Below are 19,053 nucleotides of genomic sequence, written 5' to 3' on the forward strand. Positions count from 1 at the left end.
GTGCGATAACATTAACTCTCTTTGTAGCCCATTAAGTGTTGGTGTGGACTGTGGCTACAGTCATTTAAAAAAAAACTTTTCCAATTCAATCAAATCAAATCCAATTCAGAGTCTCAACAAGTTGAGACATTTCAGATCCAGGCTGACAAGACAGGGCAAGCGACCAAACCACCCTGTCCTGGGCCCGATCTACTTGAGCCAAGCTGATTGGAGAAGGGGGAGGTTCCTCCTCCAAGACTTGAGCTCATTTGCATCTTAGCCAAAAGGCCGAGATGCCGCTTTTAAAAATTGCTTCATATGAAACATATGAAGCTTCAGTGTAACCTAATGACCTCAACCAAGCGCGGCCGACCATGGGCTGCCGACCATACGACACTTGATCTTAGCCAAAAGGCCGAGAAGTTATTACATAGGAGAACAAAGAAGTTTCACAATGCATTTAATGAGTCTTCCAGCAGAACTGCAAATACAACCACAATGTCAAGACATTCAAGAGTCAGCATTGCCTGCACTTACTGCCGCAGATTAAAGACACTTTTGTACTGAACACAAAGTTTATAAAAATCGTTATGCGGTTGTAACAGATTGTTTTGGCAATTTGTGTATCCGAGGTATAGGTGAAAAGGTTACCGCAGGATTGAGCGAGGCTTTAAAAGCAAAGGGTCAAATTAATGGAAGGGTCGCAACTTTCACACGTGTCAACCCACAGCCTCCTCGCACTCCCTCCAGGATCCTGCATTGCTTCAACCTCAGTGAGAAAGGCAAGGGAGACACTGGTCAAAGATCTGGCCATCCAAATATTTGTTTGAGCATCTTCACACCTCTCAAGTTATAAATAAAAATCATGTGACTGGCAAATGTGGTACATGGCCTCAAAATTAGGTGAATTTCTTCCATAAACCGTTTAACATTACCTGTGCTACGCTGGGCACTTTCATACCAGCATGAGGAGAAAGAAAATTATTTCTAGAATCATAGAATCGTACAGTGCGGCCATTCGGCCCATCAAGCCGTACGAACAGAATCCCACCCAAGCCCTATCCCCATAACCCCATGCCATTTACCCTAGCTAGTCCCCCTGACACTAAGAGCAATTTTAGCATGGCCAATCCCCCTAACCCGCACATCTTTGGACTGTGGGAATGTGGAGTGTATACCCCACTGCCTCTGAAGGGGTCCAATCAAGGGGGAATAACCTTAAATTATAACTTGGCTAAGGGGGGAAGCCACTGTGCACCAGTCCGGGGCACCTCTTGGCCAAAAAAAAAAATCCTGACTTTGGTCTTCTGAAATTAGTCTAATAAAAAACAGTGACACCAAACACATGGAAAAATCGAGCACTGTAATGGTTAAAGAACTGATAATGGAAAGCAAAACATTGCCAACAACTCAAGGACTTGAGCTTCAGGACGTCAAAAGATTCTACATTAAGAATGGTACCAAGTTTCTTTCCAATTGATTCCTTGACTGTCAGACAGTGTAGAAGGATTAGGCACACCTTTGGTTCAATTACGCAGGCGTTATTTTGCCAGAGAGGTAATTTTAAAATAATGATCAAGAACAAAAATACTTTTTAACCAAACGGCTGTGCTTTACTTGAAGTGGGGAATGGGACACAAGCATCGTCGCAAAGTTGCTGCCTGCACAAGAACAACCAAGGTTGAAACTCAACACGTAAAAACGTTGTGGTGGAAGGCACTTCAGACTGCAGCAAGGCAGCTGTACCACATACTCAGGTTCACAGAATCGGAATATTCCACTCATTACACCATCAAATAGGATATCAGGATGAACTGGTCCAATTTGTCAGAGAATCCTTTGTTTTATTCATGATACAAGTTGGAATGGTTCAAGGTTAAGGAATGTTTAATAGTCTCATGCAACACACCTGACTGCCGATAGGGCAACATTCATCTCACCATCAAACCTCAGAATATTCTAATTTCCTCTCAAGTCAGTCTGCGCACAGAAATTCGTGAACTAGATTGTCTGAACCATCATAGCCCAGAACAGAGAAGAAACAGTCCTCCAGCTTAAGCAGTACCAACAAGTGCTGTGGAGAAATATACCAGACCTCCTGGCAAATTTTGGCACTGATTTTAACATCACCTCATACTTAAATACTGGGAGGAAAAGCAAAAAAAACAGTAAAACGGATGTGTGGGGTTTTTAATTTATGCTGCACATGGAGGAAATCGGATAGGGGGGGGAAAAAAACGATTCAGATTCAGACAGAAAGAAAGAACTGATACGGTAGTAAAAATAATTAAAAAATTACACAAATATATATATATTTCTCTTCCAAAGAACCTCTTCACCACTTCTTCTTATGCTCGTCCATCGAGACTCCACCGGGCCCCAGTGCTACTACTAAGAGAAGGCCACCGATCACAGACATGGTTTGGAAAAAGTCATACTTTAAGAAGTCATGCATGGGCTTGTAAACCGGAACACTCCAGAACGGATTCTGGATCAGATTCAACGCAAAGAGCCAGATGACCAGTGTGAGAGCAGCTAACTTAGTCTTGAATCCAATCGCCACGAGGATTATCAAAGTAGTGCCAACAATATCTTGAAGAATCTAGGACAGGAAAATTGCAATATACATTTAAGGAATACAGTACCTGATTTCAGAATAAAATCTCCCCTACTGCCTTCCCCAGCTCTCAAAGGTACTGACTTGTGACGCAGTGAAGGTCCATGGACACTCGCATTCCTTCCAAACGTTGCATGGTAATGCATAATAATGTAGGTCGCCGGCACAAGTATTATTTATTTTTATTCGTTCGTGGGACATGGGCGTCGCTGGCTAGACCCAGCATTTATTGCCCACCCCTAGTTGCCCCTTGAGAAGGTGGGGGTGAGCTGCCTTCTTGAATCGCTGCAGTCCACGTGCTGTGGGTTGACCCACAATGCTATAAGAGGGGGAATTTCAGGATTTTGACCCAGCGACTGCGTTGAAACTCAGGCCCACTCCTCCGTTTCACCACTCAGTTAGATCACAGCTGGACCCTAACAATTCTAATTTTGTTCTGTATTGTTTAATACTCGTGTACCTCAGTTTTCACATTTTCAATTAACCCAGACTCAGAGGTTTATTTTAGAAATAGTTCTAGATTATCCTGTCATCACTCCTGAATAGTCCAGCTATAATTTGAAGAGTATTCTCCCTTGTCACTCACCAGAGGAAACATGGTAGCTAGAACCTATCAACTCTTTAAAATGATCCACCTCAGTGACATCATATTCTAATACTCTGTGCAAATGAATGCAAACCTAGTGTGTGCAACCTGCCCTCGATGTAACCCTTTCAGCCCCCGGTAAACCTGCGGCCAATATATCCTTCCTAATCAACAAGCTTTATAGGGGACAGGCAAGAACTGAGGTCACGACCACACAAGCCATGATCTTACCGAATAGAGAAGCAGGTTCAAAGGGCAGAATGGCCTACTCCTACCTCTTGTGTATGATTTGCATATTTCTCTTTACCAGATATAAAATTTTATTCCAAGAGGGCGCCAGAGCGAGGAGACTTCTTGCAAGCTGTGCCCAGCATACTTTCTAGTTCTGTCTTTTACTCTCGTCCTATGCTTCTAAAACTTCATTCTAAGTCTTTTAAACTCTCTAACAAAGCTGATCTTTCTCTACGCCCTAACAATGACTCACACTACACTCTCGTTTCCTTCTCTATGAACGGTATGCTCTGTCTGTATAGCGGGCAAGAAACAATACTTTTACTGTCACATACATTAGTATACAGCGAAATCAACATGTATAGTGCCCAGAACTGAACAAGTACTCAGGCATAATCGCAACTTTGTACAACGGACATAACTTCTGCCCTTTATACTCCAGTCGATCACTTCACTGAGAAAGATTCTTGTTTGATGTCACCATCCGTGCAGTTTCTAGGGTTCACAGGATAAACCGGAGAACAAAGAACTGGTAACGGATTGGGGGAGGTAGCAGAAGTTAGGGACAAAGGGAACACTTAATGGCAGAATGTGTTCCACAGAGGTCTATGGAGCCTCAGATTTTCACATACAATATATATATATAAATAAAATATATATATATATATATATAAAAAACACATGAATGAAGTCATATCCATTTTGCAGATGATACTAAGGAAAATCTGTATAGCTGGGAGGTGGCAGTTACAATGGGATATTCAAGACTAAGCAAGGACAAAGTCTGGCAGAGATCAACATGGGGACACGTAATATCATCTACACAATGCAGCCAAGTCAAAACCTGTTCTGCATCAACAATAAGCCAAAGTAATTTGCTTGTTTTGTTAATATAGTAACATGAAAGAGTTCACTTTTTAAAAATCTCTGAAATATATAAACCTCAGTCCCCAAATTCATAATGTTGGGATTATTAATCTCAGCATATCTGGCAGATGCTTCATAGATTGAATGATTTACTGAACTAGCAGAGTCCCTCTGGTATCAAAATGTGAAGTTTTAAAGTTTATTTATTAGTATCACAAGTAATGCTTACATTAACACTGCAATGAAGTTACTGTGAAAATCCCCCTCTGAACAAAAACCTAACCAGAAAGTAGCATGCAGCAGAGCACGAGGCTCCTGCCGGGAGATGGAAAGGGGGCCAGGCAGAGACAAGGATAGCACAGTTAGAATACCTTCCTCATCACACGTGGGCCCTGAGCTAAAGGCAGTTAAGACTAGCACAATGCTGGAGGTTGCAAGTTAACTCAACCAACAATGTACAATGACGGAGGGTTCCCCTGACTACAACCTGGAGCAGACAGTCAGAATTTAATTTATCACGGTACTTGCCTTACACTGAACTAACGTGCCAATATTTGGCATCTTTTCCAGTCACTCACCATAAGCGCGTTCAAGGAGAAGTGTAGCAAAGTCATAAACATGAGGACGAGCAGCACGCGGCCTCCCAGTTGCATGTACTGACGCGGGGAATTTGTATTCATAGTGGGGACCCCCGCAAACATGGTTTTCCCTTCGGATCGAGACTCAGCCAGCAGCAGCAGCAAGCCACCTCCAAGGGCAAGGTTCCTAAATGTGTTGGGGTGGGGGGGGGGGGGGGGGGGGGGGGGGGTGATGAGGGATGGGGATTAAAAGCGAGTCCAAATCATTAAACATTACAGCATTAAGCAATGTGGAAAAATGCTATACTTCTTCCAAACACTGAACAGTTCTAGACACAAGTCAAGGCTGCACACAATTGATTCCCATTGAGCACAGAGAGTAGGGACAACATATACATATTTCTAATCAAAGCTTCTCTTTCCTAAATTCTCTTCCCTTCTGAAGACCAATGATTCGTAACCGGTAGTCCCTCCCCAGTGTTATTTCGTTCATGTGACCTACCTGAGCCTGGACAGCAAGCATCGGTAGTCTGTGCACCCAGAACCACCAGTTAAAATTGCTCCCATTCAACATAGAATCCCTACAGTGCAGAAGGAGGCCACACAGCCCATCGTTTCTGCACCAACCTCAATCCCACCCAGGTCCCATCCCCATGCATTTACCCTAGCTGGTCCCCCTGACACTAAGGGACAATTTAGCATGACCAATCCGCTAAACTCGCACATCTTTGGAGTGTGGGAGGAAACCGGAGCACCCGGAGGAAACCCACGCAGACACGGGGAGAATGTGCAGACTCCACACAGACAGTGACCCAAGCCAGGAATCGAACCCGGGTCCCTGACGCTGTGAGGCAGCAGTGCTAACCACTGTGCCACCGCGCCGCCCCATCGCCAAAGAAATGGCCAGGCAGCAATCATCAAGGGCGGGAAATCTGGCCTTTTTCTCAGCAAGTTTGGCCACAGTGGCGGGAAGGAGACATTTAAAAGCTTGTTTGCACTTACACACTCCCAGTCACCTAAACAAGAGTTGGTCCATCTCGTACTCACAACTGATTGGACACTTCTTCAGCTGAAGTTTTGAGGGAAGGGAGGATGAGCTATGTTAATATCTTCAAGCTGGATTAAGGAATTAACAGGAATGTTTTTCACTTCTGAATGTTAATTTTCAATAACCACGAAGCATGCAATATCACCAATTCACTCACCTCATAAGAAATTTAAGGTCCCAGAGAATGCTGTAAGCAACAGTCTGAAAAAACAATCAAAGCAAACAGGCATTATTGCCCCGAAACATGGTCAGTGTAGGTGATCATCACTGAATCATAGAGTATTATAGCACACAATGTGGCCCTTTGATCCATCAACTCTGTGAGATGGAACAGAGAGAGTGACTAATCTATTTGGCACATCACTGTACCCTCCCAGAGAACAATAGTACACTATTACACGCAGCAGGTAACCAGGAAAGCACACAGAAAGGAATTTGCTATAAGCAAAGAGTATTAAATCAGGGGGTATTTCAAGGTGAACATGATATTGTATCTTGTGGAGGTGGTAACAGAGGATTAATTAAGGCCTCTCGATAAAATAAACTTCTTGTCTTTTAAGAGTTCAACACCAGTTAACAGCACAGTGCCCACAGCTCGAGTTACTCATCTCAGTAATGCCACCATGAAGCAGTTCCAGCATAAACATCGTCCCGTCCCAGAGGGAAGAAAGGATGATTGAAAATTAAAAGAGACATCTGGGTTTTTGTAATTCAGGAGTAAAAGGATAGGGGTGTGAGAGTGAGTGAGCGTGAGAGCGCGTACCCAGCACTTACCTGCATAGCAATAAGTATAAATAGACCACAGCAAGCGTAAGGCACAAACTTCCGACTCAGCACCAGAATACAACCACCTGGAAATAAAAAGACAGGTGTTTACTGGGTTAAAAGAATCAAAAATACACAGTCGTTAAAACAAGACACTTTCAGGGTCATTTTTACCCAGCACCACAAGCCAAAAAGTCCACTATTCGAGGGTGATCCTCCAATCTTTCAGCACATGGTATAAGGGTAGACTTCAGAATAGAGTTAACGATTATTCAACAAATTCGGGATAGGAGATAGAGGAGCAAAGAGTGTCACTCTATCAGAGGAAGGGGTTACAGCTGTCAGGGCCAATAATTTCCAGTGACTATTTCTGTAGATAACATACATAATCTGCACCAAAACTTACAAGCCATTAGTTACCTTCATTACAAATATAAATCACCCCGTACCCACAGTTGCTGCTGATTTCATGTATTTTATAGCCTGTCAATGATTGCAAACTCTGCTTTTGACAGTTGTCTGCTACTGCAGCTGAGGTCACTGCTTTCTCGTGAACTGGAGAAGATATTGCTACAATCCTTTCACATATAGAATTGAAACTTGGGTTGCTGCATTTTGTACAGTTATCAGATCACTCCCAGGCAAAATCCATCCTCTGCATTGTCACTTGCTTGGCTGTCACTGCAGCGCTGGTACGTGCAAATTAATTGTGATTCCAAACATCCCTCACTTCTTCTGCGCAACTTGTAGATCCAAAGCACAGGCTGCAGCCTCACTGGGAGATTCTCCACTGGGGCAGCAGCCTTGGTACAGGACAGAGGAGCTGACTGGGACTACGCTCTGCTCATTCCATGAACGTTTCTCCTCCTCCATGGCCATGCTGATGCACCAATTGATCCATTTCTGAACAGCTGGGAGGTGAATTCCCAGTTACCTTGCATTACCCTACAAGGCTCTTGAACATGGAGGGCTCCTCAGGCAGAACCGCTGGTTTATCACATCACACAGCGCCAACTGTTTATGGCTGGAGCTGTAGACTATCTACAAAGTCAAAAGCCTGGACATAAGAATATAAGAACTAGGAGCAGGAATAGGCCATCTGGCCCCTCGAGCCTGCTCCGCCATTCAGTAAGATCATGGCTGATCTTTTTGTGGACTCAGCTCCACTTACCCGCCCGCTCACCATAACCCTTAATTCCTTTACTGTTCAAAACATTACCTATCCTTGCCTTAAAAGCATTCAGTGAGGTAGCCTCAACTGCTTCACTGAGCAGGGAATTCCACAGATTCACAACCCTTTGTGAAGAAGTTACTCCTCAACTCAGTCCTAAATCTGCACCCTTATTTTGAGGCCATGCCCCCTAATTTTAGTTTCACCCGCCAGTGGAAACAACTTCCCTGCTTCTATCTTATCTATTATTCCCTTCATAATTTTATATGTTTCGATATGATCTCTCTCCATTCTTCTGAATTCCAATGAGTGTAGCCCCAGTCTACTCAGTCTCTCCTCATAAGCCAACCCTCTCAACTCCAGAATCAACCTAGTGAACCTCCTCTGCACTATGGACGAGATCACCCACTCTCACCGCACAGTGCTTGTAAGCAGCAAAGCTGAAAGGCAAGAAAGTACAAAATACCCCTTTGTACAAATCACCGGTCACAGGCTTTCTTCAGGTTAGTTAGCTTCAACGTGCTTGGCAACGGGAGATCAGTCTGTGGCAGATTTGATAACTGAGCCAGTGGAGTACTTCAGGGAACTGTAAATGATTAACCAGCCAGCCAGCTTCACCAATAGAAGCTGGGGTGGAGATTCTACTCGATTAGCTTCAGATAATCCTGCAAGTCCATGGTGATCCTAGCTGGACAAACAACAGAAAGTTTACTCTGTGCTCTGCGCTGCTAAACTGCTTTAAGCTGCTGCCAACTTGCACCCAGTGGTTATCACTCTCGTGGGAACAGACGCCAACAAACAGAAGCTCTTCCTGTGTGACTTAGGTTTAAAACTCAAACATGCCGTGTTCCACGGGTGTGAGACACTCCGCTTTTTCAAAAAAGCTTCATGAATGCTCATCGGAAGTAACTATTCACACAGTACATTGGGGAAAACCTCTAACAACTGCTCAACCCATCTGGAATCTGACAGTACAATATGACCATTTTTAATGAGCTGGTTTTATAGCAGTGTGCATGCTTCAACAGATTATAGATTTTACTTCTCTTCAAATTCTTTCCAGCGATCTCCAGATATCTCAGTGATCAGAATTACTCGATAAGGGGATTTTGGATGTTGATCACTCACTTTCTCCTCGTGACAAAATGCTTCACCCTCCAGACATGAAGAAACCAACCAAAACGGGCAGGTTTTAACAAAAGGCGTCACTCACCGAGGCCCCATCCCAAAGATTTCATTGACAGAGCCACAAACACACATTCTGGAAAGTTGTCAATGCAACAACATTCTCTCAGAAACGAAAATCACTGACACCTCTGATCCTATCGATTAAGCATACATCAGCAAGAAAAAGGAACAGCCAAACACAATTATTGCCATCGATACCTTTTAATTTAAATCAGCACCAATAACTCACCTTCAATAGCAAAGTCTGACCAGAATAAAAGACCGATGGCAACAATAAACTGGAACAATAACCAGAGGCTGCTATTCAAGGTCACAGGTTAAACTACAAAAATGATGAGTACCAGAATGAGCACAAACGTGCACACGCAGCTGCCAGGAATGATGCCGTTTTCAGGGAGATTCTAGGTCGTGCTATAATAATGGTGCCACAGTGTGTGCGCCCATGCTTCTACATAGCTCAGTGCCATTTAAACACCGACACGGAATCTTTAACCTCCCTTTTAAAATGGTGTGTTGCCAAATTAAATTCCCACAATTTGGTTGAGAATTTAGTGAAAGCCTTATTTCCAAATGGAAAACCATTTAAAATCTTCAGAAAGTCAGGAGGCATATCGTAGAAACCCTACAGTGCAGAAAGAGGCCATTCGGCCCATCGAGTCTGCACCGACCACAATCCCACCCAGGCCCTATCCCCATATCCCTACATATTTATCCGCTAATCCCTCTAACCAACGCATCCCGGGACACTAAGGGGCAATTTTAGCATGGCCAATCAACCTAACCCACACATCTTTGGACTGTGGGAGGAAACCGGAGCACCCGGAGGAAACCCACACAGACACAGGAAGAATGTGCAACCTCCACACAGACAGTGACCCAAGCCAGGAATCGAACCCAGGTCCCTGGAGCTGTGAAGCAGCAGTGCTGACCACTGTGCTACCGTGCTGCCCACAATGAATGGAGGGGGAAAGCTTTGAATTCAAGTTAAAGACTATTAAACAAATTTGGGGGGGGGGGGGGGGGGGAAGAGACCAATCAGGTGCCGCCTTGGCAGAGGAAGGCGCTATCCTGAAAAGCGGGGAGGGGGGGGGAGAGAAGAGGAGGAGGAAATCACCCTGGGATCGTAAGGGGTTATCCTATAGGAGGAGGGAGCAGTGGAGAAAGGAGGGAAGGGTGCTACCCTGATCGGTGAGGCAAGGAGATGCAGCCCCTGGGGGATGGCACTGCTATCCCCAGACGGTGATAGTACATTGATATGGTTGGGTTGAGGAGAGTGGGAGGAGGTTTATGTGCTTGCATAGACGTGCGGGTTGAATGGCCTGTTTCAGTACTGTACATAGTTGGTAATTCTATCTTACTCCTCGCCAAATTCCTAGATGCGTTTTATCTTCTTTCAACCAAAATATTGATAAAATCAAATCCATCTTACGGCTTGTGCCAAATCCTGACTTGCCCTCACAGGTCTGGATCGTCAGCACTCTGCTCAATCATAAGCTGAACTTTCTACAGTCTGTGACCAACATTGCCTCTGACCTTCAGAACACAATACGCCCGAAGCTCTCCCTCTTTAGCTGCTGTGAAAAATGCTTCCAAACTTGCACTGTAGATCTCTCCAATGCTGTCGTTGACAAACTGCAATGTATTCCCCTCTCTCCCTGAAAGTCCACACAAGCTTCAAAATTCCACATCCTCCGCAATATTAACACTGTTTACTTCTACCCTGCAAACATGTATCCCCCTGCTTCATTTGCACACACAGCTGGTTTCCTGTGTTACCTTGAGACTTGACTTCATGCCATCCTTGCCAAGCTCTGACACAAACTCTATTTCACAGCCTCTCCTACCCGCCCCGCCCAGCAGTTAAAGAATTCAAAACCCTCGTTTTTGTTCACAATTCCCCTCTGTTTCAGCAAACTGTCTGTGCCCTGCTTTTCAAATCCCTCTCAGCCACTTGCCTCGCTGTGTTTCTGCAGTCACCAGCCACCCCTTGGACGTCGCCCTCCTTGTTGACTATCATCGATTGCTGCTCTTTCGGACATTTTGTCTTGGTCTTTGGGAATTCACCCTGGCTTGAACTGTCTTTTCCTGATTGTTTCCCTCTGTCTGTTCAGAGCTCATGTGTCTACTTCATACATTGCATGTTAAGAAGATATTAGAATTATGTGATATTGCCGACCCAAAGCATTTCATTCTCTCCTCTCCGAGTACAAGATATTTTTCTCCGTATAACTCAGTGTCCTGACTAACACGCTGGCTATTGGCCATTTACTAGGCATTTCCCCATCAACAGACTAAAAGCATCAGGAGCCCAAAATTTCCCTAACAAATTACAATATTCCTTAGGTAAATTCACAGCTTATCATAGAATCCCTATAGTGCAGAAGGAGGCCACTCAGCCCATCGCATCTGCACCAACCACAATCCCACCCAGGCCCTATTCCTGTAACCCCACATATTTACCCTGTTAATCCCCTGACACTTGGGTCAATTTAGCACATCTTAGGACTGTGGGAGGAAACCGGTGCACCCGGAGGAAACCCCGACCAGCCATGCGGATCAGAAAGATCTGTGGTTCAATCCCTGTTTGCTGATTCCTATTAGGATACCACAACGAGCTTTGGGACTGACAAAGCCAAGGGCTTGGTTTGAAAAGTATTATTTTGAAGTCGAACAAGAACTCATCTCCCACCCCAAGCCCCAGCACCATAAAAATAATTGAGAAGGGAGAAAGCTTCCTTGTAAAGTTTGCCAGATGCTGTAAAGAAAACAGAAGTGCTAAAGAAAGGAACGCCATTTGGTGAAGCAAGGACGATCAGTAGTTTATCGGTACCATCTAAATGCAGAACAAAAAATGGTCATTCACTTTGGATCCGGGAAATATACATCGGAATAGTTCCTTGTTGGAAAACTAGGAGCTGCAGAGGAGCAAATGGATTTGGGGGTTCAAGGACATAAATCACTAATGGCTAGTACACAGGTACAAAAGGACGTCAGAAAAGCAAATGGAAAGATTGTCTTTATCTGCGAAGTTGGAAGGCAAAGGGGAAGAAGTTACTCTTCAGTTGAACAGAAAGATTGGCCACTGTGCCTTAGGAAAGAATATATTGGTCTTAGAGGGTGAACAGTGCAGATTCATCAGGATACAGGCCTAAAAGGGTCAAATTATTGGACAGGTTGCATGGTATAATCCCTTTGCATATAGAAGGTTGATGAATGATCTAATTGAAGTGTTTAAATGATATTGGAATGGACATCCAATCCCGCTACACCTCCATCTCCCACCAGGAGGGGCCGAGGACACTCTGCTTCTGACTTGAACAGAGATTTGGACGATCCCTGTCCACCACCACCCTCCTCTGCTGAGTTGAACTTGTTCCCTCAATGAGCAGTTTCACCTTTAACTTGTCTCACTTTCTGCAAATAAAAGCTGTGGCTATTGGAACCCGCACAGGCGACAGTTATGCCTGTCTTTTTGTGGGTTTATGGGGAATATTCCTTGTACCGGTCCTACTCGGGCTCCTTCCCACAATATCGATGATTATTTTGGTGCCGCTTCGTCCCCTTGAAAAATTGACCGATTTTGCTTCCAATTTCCACCTCTCTCTCACCGTCACATGGTTCATTTCCAACACTTCTGATCCTTCCTTGATCTCCTCCTCTCCACTTCTGGTAAAAGTCTGGTAAAATATTCATTATAAGCAAACTGAACTCTCACAGTTACCTCGACTGCAGCTCTTTGCATCCAATTTCACTGCCTCCATCCTGCCCACCACCACCCCCAACTTCCCACTCCATCTCGCAAGGTGCAGCACTTGCCCCTTTCCCTATCCAGCATCCAAGGCCCCAACACTCCTCTTAGACAAAGCAACACCTTCATCTATTGTACTCGCTGCCCCCAATGCGGTCTCCTCTACAACATGGAGATGCAGACTAGGGAACTGCTTTGTGGAACATTCAGTCTGCAAGCACGGCTCCAACCATCCTGTCACTTCCCATTTCAACTCACCATCTTGTTCTCGTGCCCACATGTCCACCCTTGGCCTGATGTAACATTCCCGTGAAGCCCAACGCAAACTGAAGGAATAGCACCTCATCTTCCGGCACTTTACAGCCTTCTGGACTTAATACTAAGAGTTCAACAACTTTAGACTATGAACTCTCTTCTCCACTGTGACACCTTTTGTTAATCCAATTCTCCAATCCCAACCCCTTTGCAGAGCCATCTGTCAATTGTTTTTGCTTTCAAAAGCGCTGACTCTTGTTCTGTAAGAAGTCTCACAACACCAGGTTAAAGTCCAACAGATTTATTTGGTAGCACGAGCTTTCGGAGCGCTGCTCCTTCATCAGGTGAGTGGAGAGGATCTCCAAGAAGATCGCGCATATCGACACTCACCTGACAAAAGGGCAGCGCTCCGAAAGCTTGTGATACCAAATAAACCTGTTGGACTTTAACCTGGTATCGTGAGACTTCTTACTGTGCCCACCCCAGTCCAATGCCAGCATCTCCACACCTTGTTCTGCTATTAACTCTATCTTACCTTCTTTAGTCTTTACTTGTGCCATTAACACTCCCTTTGTCTTGTGTTGCATGACATCTTTGTGCAATCTCGCCTGAGCTCCCACCTATCACTGACATTCTATTTTGTACCAACTGCTCCACCTCCTTTTAAACAGTATAAAATCTATAACATTTCTCCCTCGCTTTATTTTGGGAGTCATATGGACTTGGAAACATTAACTTGGTCCTCTCTCCACAGACGCTTCCAGACCTGCTGGGTTTATTTTAGATTTCCAGCGTCTGCAGTATTTTGCTTTTTTACCATATCGGGAACACAGCGTGGCAGATACGAGAATCTACTTTCCCTGGCAGGGGGGGGAATTGCAGAACAAGATAGCTTCATCTTAGGGAGAAGAGCATGGCCAATTAATAGTGACATTAGAGAAGCACTAAGGATGGCAGAATTCTAAACATGCTCCCTCAAAAGCTATTGACGTCCAGTGAATGGAAATTTTCCCACTGAAATTGGAACGTCTTTGTTAAGTAAGGTTATCATAGAATCCCTACAGTGCAGAAGGCGGCCATTTGGCCCATCTAGTCTGCACTGACCACAATCCCATCCAGGTCCTATTCCTGTAACCCCACATATTTATCCTGCTAATCCCCCTGACACTAGGGCGGCACGGTAGCACAGTGGTTAGCACTGCTGCTTCACAGCTCCAGCGACCTGGGTTCGATTCCCGGCTTGGGTCACTGTCTGTGTGGAGTTTGCACATTCTCCTCGTGTCTGCGTGGGTTTCCTCCGGGTGCTCCGGTTTCCTCCCACAGTCCAAGGATGTGCGGGTTAGGTTGATTGGCCATGCTAAAAAAAAATTGCCCCTTACTGTCCTGAGATGCGTAGGTTAGAGGGATTAGTGGGTAAATCTGTGGGGGTTATGGGGGTCGGGCCTGGGTGGGATTGTGGTCGGTGCAGACTCGATGGGCAGAATGGCCTCTTTCTGTACTGTATGGTTTCTATGATTCTATAGGGTCAATTTAGCATGGCCAATCCACCAAACCTGCACTTTTTTGGACTGTGGGAGGAAACCGGAGCACCCGGAGGAAACCCACGCAGACACGGGGAGAACGTGCAAACTCCACACAGACAGTGAGCGGGGGCTGGAATGGACCCTGGGACCTGGCGCTGAGAGACAGCAGTGCTAGCCACTGTGCTGCCCCAAGGGAAGTTGAGTAAAGATAGGTAAAGGAAGTTGAATTGTAAGCCAGCTTTTATTTAATATAATAGCTGGATGGGTTGGAAGACTGTAATGGCCTGCTCCCATCCCACGAACCTCAGGGCTTGTGAGATGCTCAAGGGCCTGAATATTTCAGAGGCAGGTTTGGCATTCTGCCACCAATCTCTAAAAGCAAACTGCACACACCCTCAATGAAGCTCATTGTTAATCCAATCTCACCTAGCTGCCCGACCATATTAAGCAAGACAAATACGGTGGCAAAGAAGTTCCCACAGTGCCAGGTCATGTTAATGTAGTCACATTGCTCGTTCCATTGGAACCACATGCGAATCCCATCTTCCAGGAATGTGCTGATCAGACACAAGTGGGCAACGTGAGGCAGGAACCGCTTGGTCACACGTAGAAACTGGAAGAGAAACAGAAATGCTGTCATACTAAAGGCAAGTCGGCTAGGAACCATACAAAGCACATCTCAATTAGTCATGACTGTCTGCTTCCCCCCCCCCCCCCCCCCGCCACCCCCACCCCCCCCGATTCCTGTTGCACCAAATGTCAGATTATCCCCAGGCAGGGAAATCTGCAGCAAAAAACAGAAAAAGCAACGCGCGACAGTCTTTGATGAAGCAACTCTGACTAATCCTAACCAACAGCCTTTATGAACCAGCAAGCCCACGAAATTCAGAGAGAAATGTTGGGTCACCAAACTTCAGCAAGAGGTTGGGTTTTGGGGATCAAACTGTCAAAGGTTTAGGGCACAGAGAAGCCTCACAGATTCCAGTTTCAGCGTTCCCATCCTAAACGTAGGAAAAGTAAAGTAAAGGTTATTTATTAGTGTCACACGTAGGTTTACACCAACACTGCAATTGAGTTACTGTGAAAATCCCCTAGGCGCCTGTTCAGGTACACTAAGGGGCAATTTAGCGTGGCCAATGTACCTAACCAGCACGTCTTTCGGATTGTGGGAGGAAACCGGAGCACCCGGAGGAAACCCACACAGACACAGGGAGAGCGTGCAGACTCCGCACAGTGACCAATCAGGGATTTGAACCCGGGTCCCTGGCGCTGAGGCAGCAGTGCTAATCACTGTGCCACCGTGAATAAAAGAATGTAGAAATGAAACATTGTCATTTCATTCACTATGAAAAGGAGATAAAAAGATATATTTGTGAGCTTTATAATACAGTTGTGTCTCATCCAGAGTTTGGTTCCGTGACTATTCTGTTGCACAATTGGAGCACATATCTAAGCCTACACTGAATACTATTTTTTACATATCTCAAAACCCAAAACTCTTTTGCCAAGTCTCTCAGTATTAAAATATAGGCATGCTTGCTCTTGTTTTAATGTACACCGTCTAAACCAACTGGAACGGGAGCGGATCTGTAACTTAGTATAAATTATTCCCAAAATTCACTGAGTTTCATTACACACCATCAGCTTTTCAGATAGATTGTACCAAATGCCAACAGTTTACCATTCAGCTTGTTGCATCAGCACCCACTCTATCTAACAGCAGACCATTTACTAACATTCCTCCAATCCCCCTAACTTTTGTTTTCAAAATATTTATGCATTAAGGGTTAAATTCCTGGTATGAATCTCCTTTGTGAGACTGCTCTCTCACACTACTCCTGTGATGATCTTACGAATAGTGCCATTTCTGTACTCGGAGCTGGAAATGCACAAATACCTGTCCATTGGGGAACTGCTCACCAACTTTGGAACTTGGCTATTTACATGTCAGTTAAACAGTTTGACTTTAGCAAAGGAAGTTGTTTATTTTGGAAGGGAGGGCAAAAGAACAGGGTATTATTTAAATGAAGAAAAACTGCAGAAAGCTGCAATACAAAGGGATTTGGGATTGATATATACGAAACACAGAAAGCTGGCACACAGGTACAGCAGGTAATCAGGAAGGCTAATGGAACGAGAGGTGATCTCATTGAAACATATGGAATTCTTCAGGGGCTTGACAGGGTAAATGCGGAGAGGATGTTTCCCCTCATGGGAGGGTCTAGGACCAGAGGGCATAAACTCAGAATAAAGGGGTGCCAATTTAAGACGGAGATGAGGAGGAATTTCTTCTCTCTGAGGGTTGTGAGTCATTGGAACTCCTTGCCAGAGAGAGCTGTGGGGACAGAGTCACTGTGTATGTTTAAAGCTGAGATTGATAGTTGATCAGTGAGGGAATCGAGGGTTATGGGGAAAGGGCAGGAACGTGGACATGAGGAATGCCGGATCAGCCATGACCCTATTGAATGGCAGAGCAGGCTCGAAGGGCTGAATGGCCTCCTCCTATTTCTTATGGTCTTATTTAAGTCAAAACATCAGTTTAAAGGAATGTTATCCCATTTTCTTCACCCCCCCCCCGTCTTGAAAGTAACTATACATGCTGGGCAGTGTGCTTGTGGGTCATTTAATTCAGGGAAATAGAACCAATGGACATCACAATTCAATCTAATTCTCACCTAGATCCATATACAGTCCACAATGGTAGTAATACAGCTTTAATTATTCTTGCCCTCATTCGTAGGCACAGATCAACCTCAGTATTCCTCCCTGAAAACCTTGTCAATTTGTACAACTCAGAAAAATAGACTCCCAGAACAACATATGGGAGAACTAATCTGTACTTGGTAAATGTGCCTATAGTGGCCTATAAATAAATAGAAGAAAGTTTGCCCAACTCGGCAAGATGGTGTACAATCTGCTTCGAACCACATTAGTGACACAAATTACTGAAACACTTTTAATTGAGGCAGAACTGGGGGGGGGGGGGGTCAATCTGAGTGTCCACCCTGGGGGGGAAGGGGGGGTCAAACTGAGTGTCCACCCTGGGGGGGTCAATCTGAGTGTCCACCCTGAGGGGGAAGGGGGGGTCAATCTGAGTGTCCACCCTGGGGGGGTCAATCTGAGTGTCCACCCTGAGGGGGAAGGGGGGGTCAATCTGAGTGTCCACCCTGGGGGGGTCAATCTGAGTGTCCACCCTGAGGGGGAAGGGGGGGTCAATCTGAGTGTCCACCCTGGAGGGGAGGGGGGTCAAACTGAATGTCCACCTTGGGGGGGGGGTGGGGTCAAATTGAGGCCCAGGCTGCTGCCCCCATTTTGGGCCCGAGTTGCCCCAAGTAACAGCGGGGTTTCCCAGAGTGCCAGCACGGGGTGGGTGGGGGTCCGGCTTGGCCCGGGGGGCTAGTCTCGGGGCCGAGTGGCCCGGGCTCGGTACCTGGTCGGCGAGGTCCTCCGCGGTGCCCATCACATCGCTCTGCACCGACATGGCGCCTGCTGTCTCGCTCTAGTCTCTATCTTTCTGCCGCGGGACGGCGCAGCGCGTGCCCGGTTGCCACGTCTCAGCGCGCCGCCAAGCGGCGGCCACGAGCCCGCAGGCGCGCAGGGGGAGGGGGCAGGGGCGGGGCTCGAAAGCCGCGCAGCGGCACCGGGGGCGCGTGAGCGGGAAAGGCCGACCTGAAAGGGCGGAGCCAATCAGCGGACCTGAAAGGGCGGAGCCAATCAGCGGACCTGAAAGGACGGAGCCAATCAGCGGACCTGAAAGGGCGGAGCCAATCAGCGGACCTGAAAGGTCAGAGCCAATCAGCGGACCTGAAAGGGCAGAGCCAATCAGCGGACCTGAAAGGGCGGGGCCAGTGCACGGACGTCAAAGGGTGAACTGGTCAATAGGGGGAGAGCGCACAGCATGATGGACCATTGGGAGAGCGACACGTCAACAGGAGCATCAGTTGAGTGAACACAAAGTGGCCAATGAGTTAGGAATTGGAAATCACCCAGAAATTGGGTCATTGCAGCGGGTAAAGCACTAGCAGAGGCTCAGGGCACTGGCACAGCTTTGCTCTGATGAATGGTTGAAGCTGCATCTCGTGTCCTGGGAGGCAAGAAAGTGACCCAATGGATGTTTAAAACACCTAGCATTTCTCCAAGCACCTTTTACCAACCGTTTTGGTCAAACAAGTAAATTAAATCAAATCAACCAAGGGGCAAATTAAAAGGGGCGCAGCTCCCAAAAAGGAAGGGAACCGCCCGAAACAAAGGATAAACTGGAAAGGAAACTTAAAACATCAAATCAAAAGGGGTCAATAATACACCCGTCTCCGTGGTGCCCAGTGGGCACGGAAGGCCAGGACTTGAGAAGCTGAGTTACAGAGAGAGATTGAATAGGTTGGGACTTTATTCCCTGGAGCGTAGAAGATTGAGGGGAGATTTGATAGAGGTGTATAAGATTTAGATGGGTATAGATAGAGTGAATGCGAGCAGGCTTTTTCCGCTGAGGCGAGGGGA

At 46.0% G+C, this 19,053-nt stretch overlaps 1 protein-coding gene across 1 annotated transcript; it reads right to left on the bottom strand.

The window, feature by feature from the left end:
* Positions 1 to 424: 424 nt before the first annotated feature.
* On the bottom strand, positions 425 to 18,120 carry LOC144507736 (surfeit locus protein 4-like). Its single transcript, XM_078234989.1, has 6 exons — positions 17,987 to 18,120; positions 14,983 to 15,169; positions 6,681 to 6,757; positions 6,064 to 6,107; positions 4,859 to 5,045; positions 425 to 2,581 (listed from the first exon to the last, which is right to left on the bottom strand). Exons 1-6 carry the CDS (start codon positions 18,035 to 18,037, stop codon positions 2,315 to 2,317), a joined length of 813 nt encoding a protein of 270 aa, XP_078091115.1. The 5' UTR covers positions 18,038 to 18,120; the 3' UTR covers positions 425 to 2,314.
* Positions 18,121 to 19,053: the final 933 nt, after the last annotated feature.

This window comes from Mustelus asterias, chromosome 19 (genome assembly GCF_964213995.1).
Source record: "Mustelus asterias chromosome 19, sMusAst1.hap1.1, whole genome shotgun sequence".
Classification (NCBI taxonomy): Eukaryota; Metazoa; Chordata; class Chondrichthyes; order Carcharhiniformes; family Triakidae; genus Mustelus; species Mustelus asterias.

Bases quoted from the DNA above. Each gene is read 5' to 3' on its own strand.
- LOC144507736 (XM_078234989.1), bottom strand. From the start codon at position 18,037: ATGTCGGTGCAGAGCGATGTGATGGGCACCGCGGAGGACCTCGCCGAC. The intron at 15,170-17,986 runs GTACCGAGCCCG...TTTCTCTTCCAG, and splicing joins CGGAGGACCTCGCCGACCAG to TTTCTACGTGTGACCAAGCG. The intron at 6,108-6,680 runs GTAAGTGCTGGG...TTGTTTTTTCAG, and splicing joins TTATACTTATTGCTATGCAG to ACTGTTGCTTACAGCATTCT.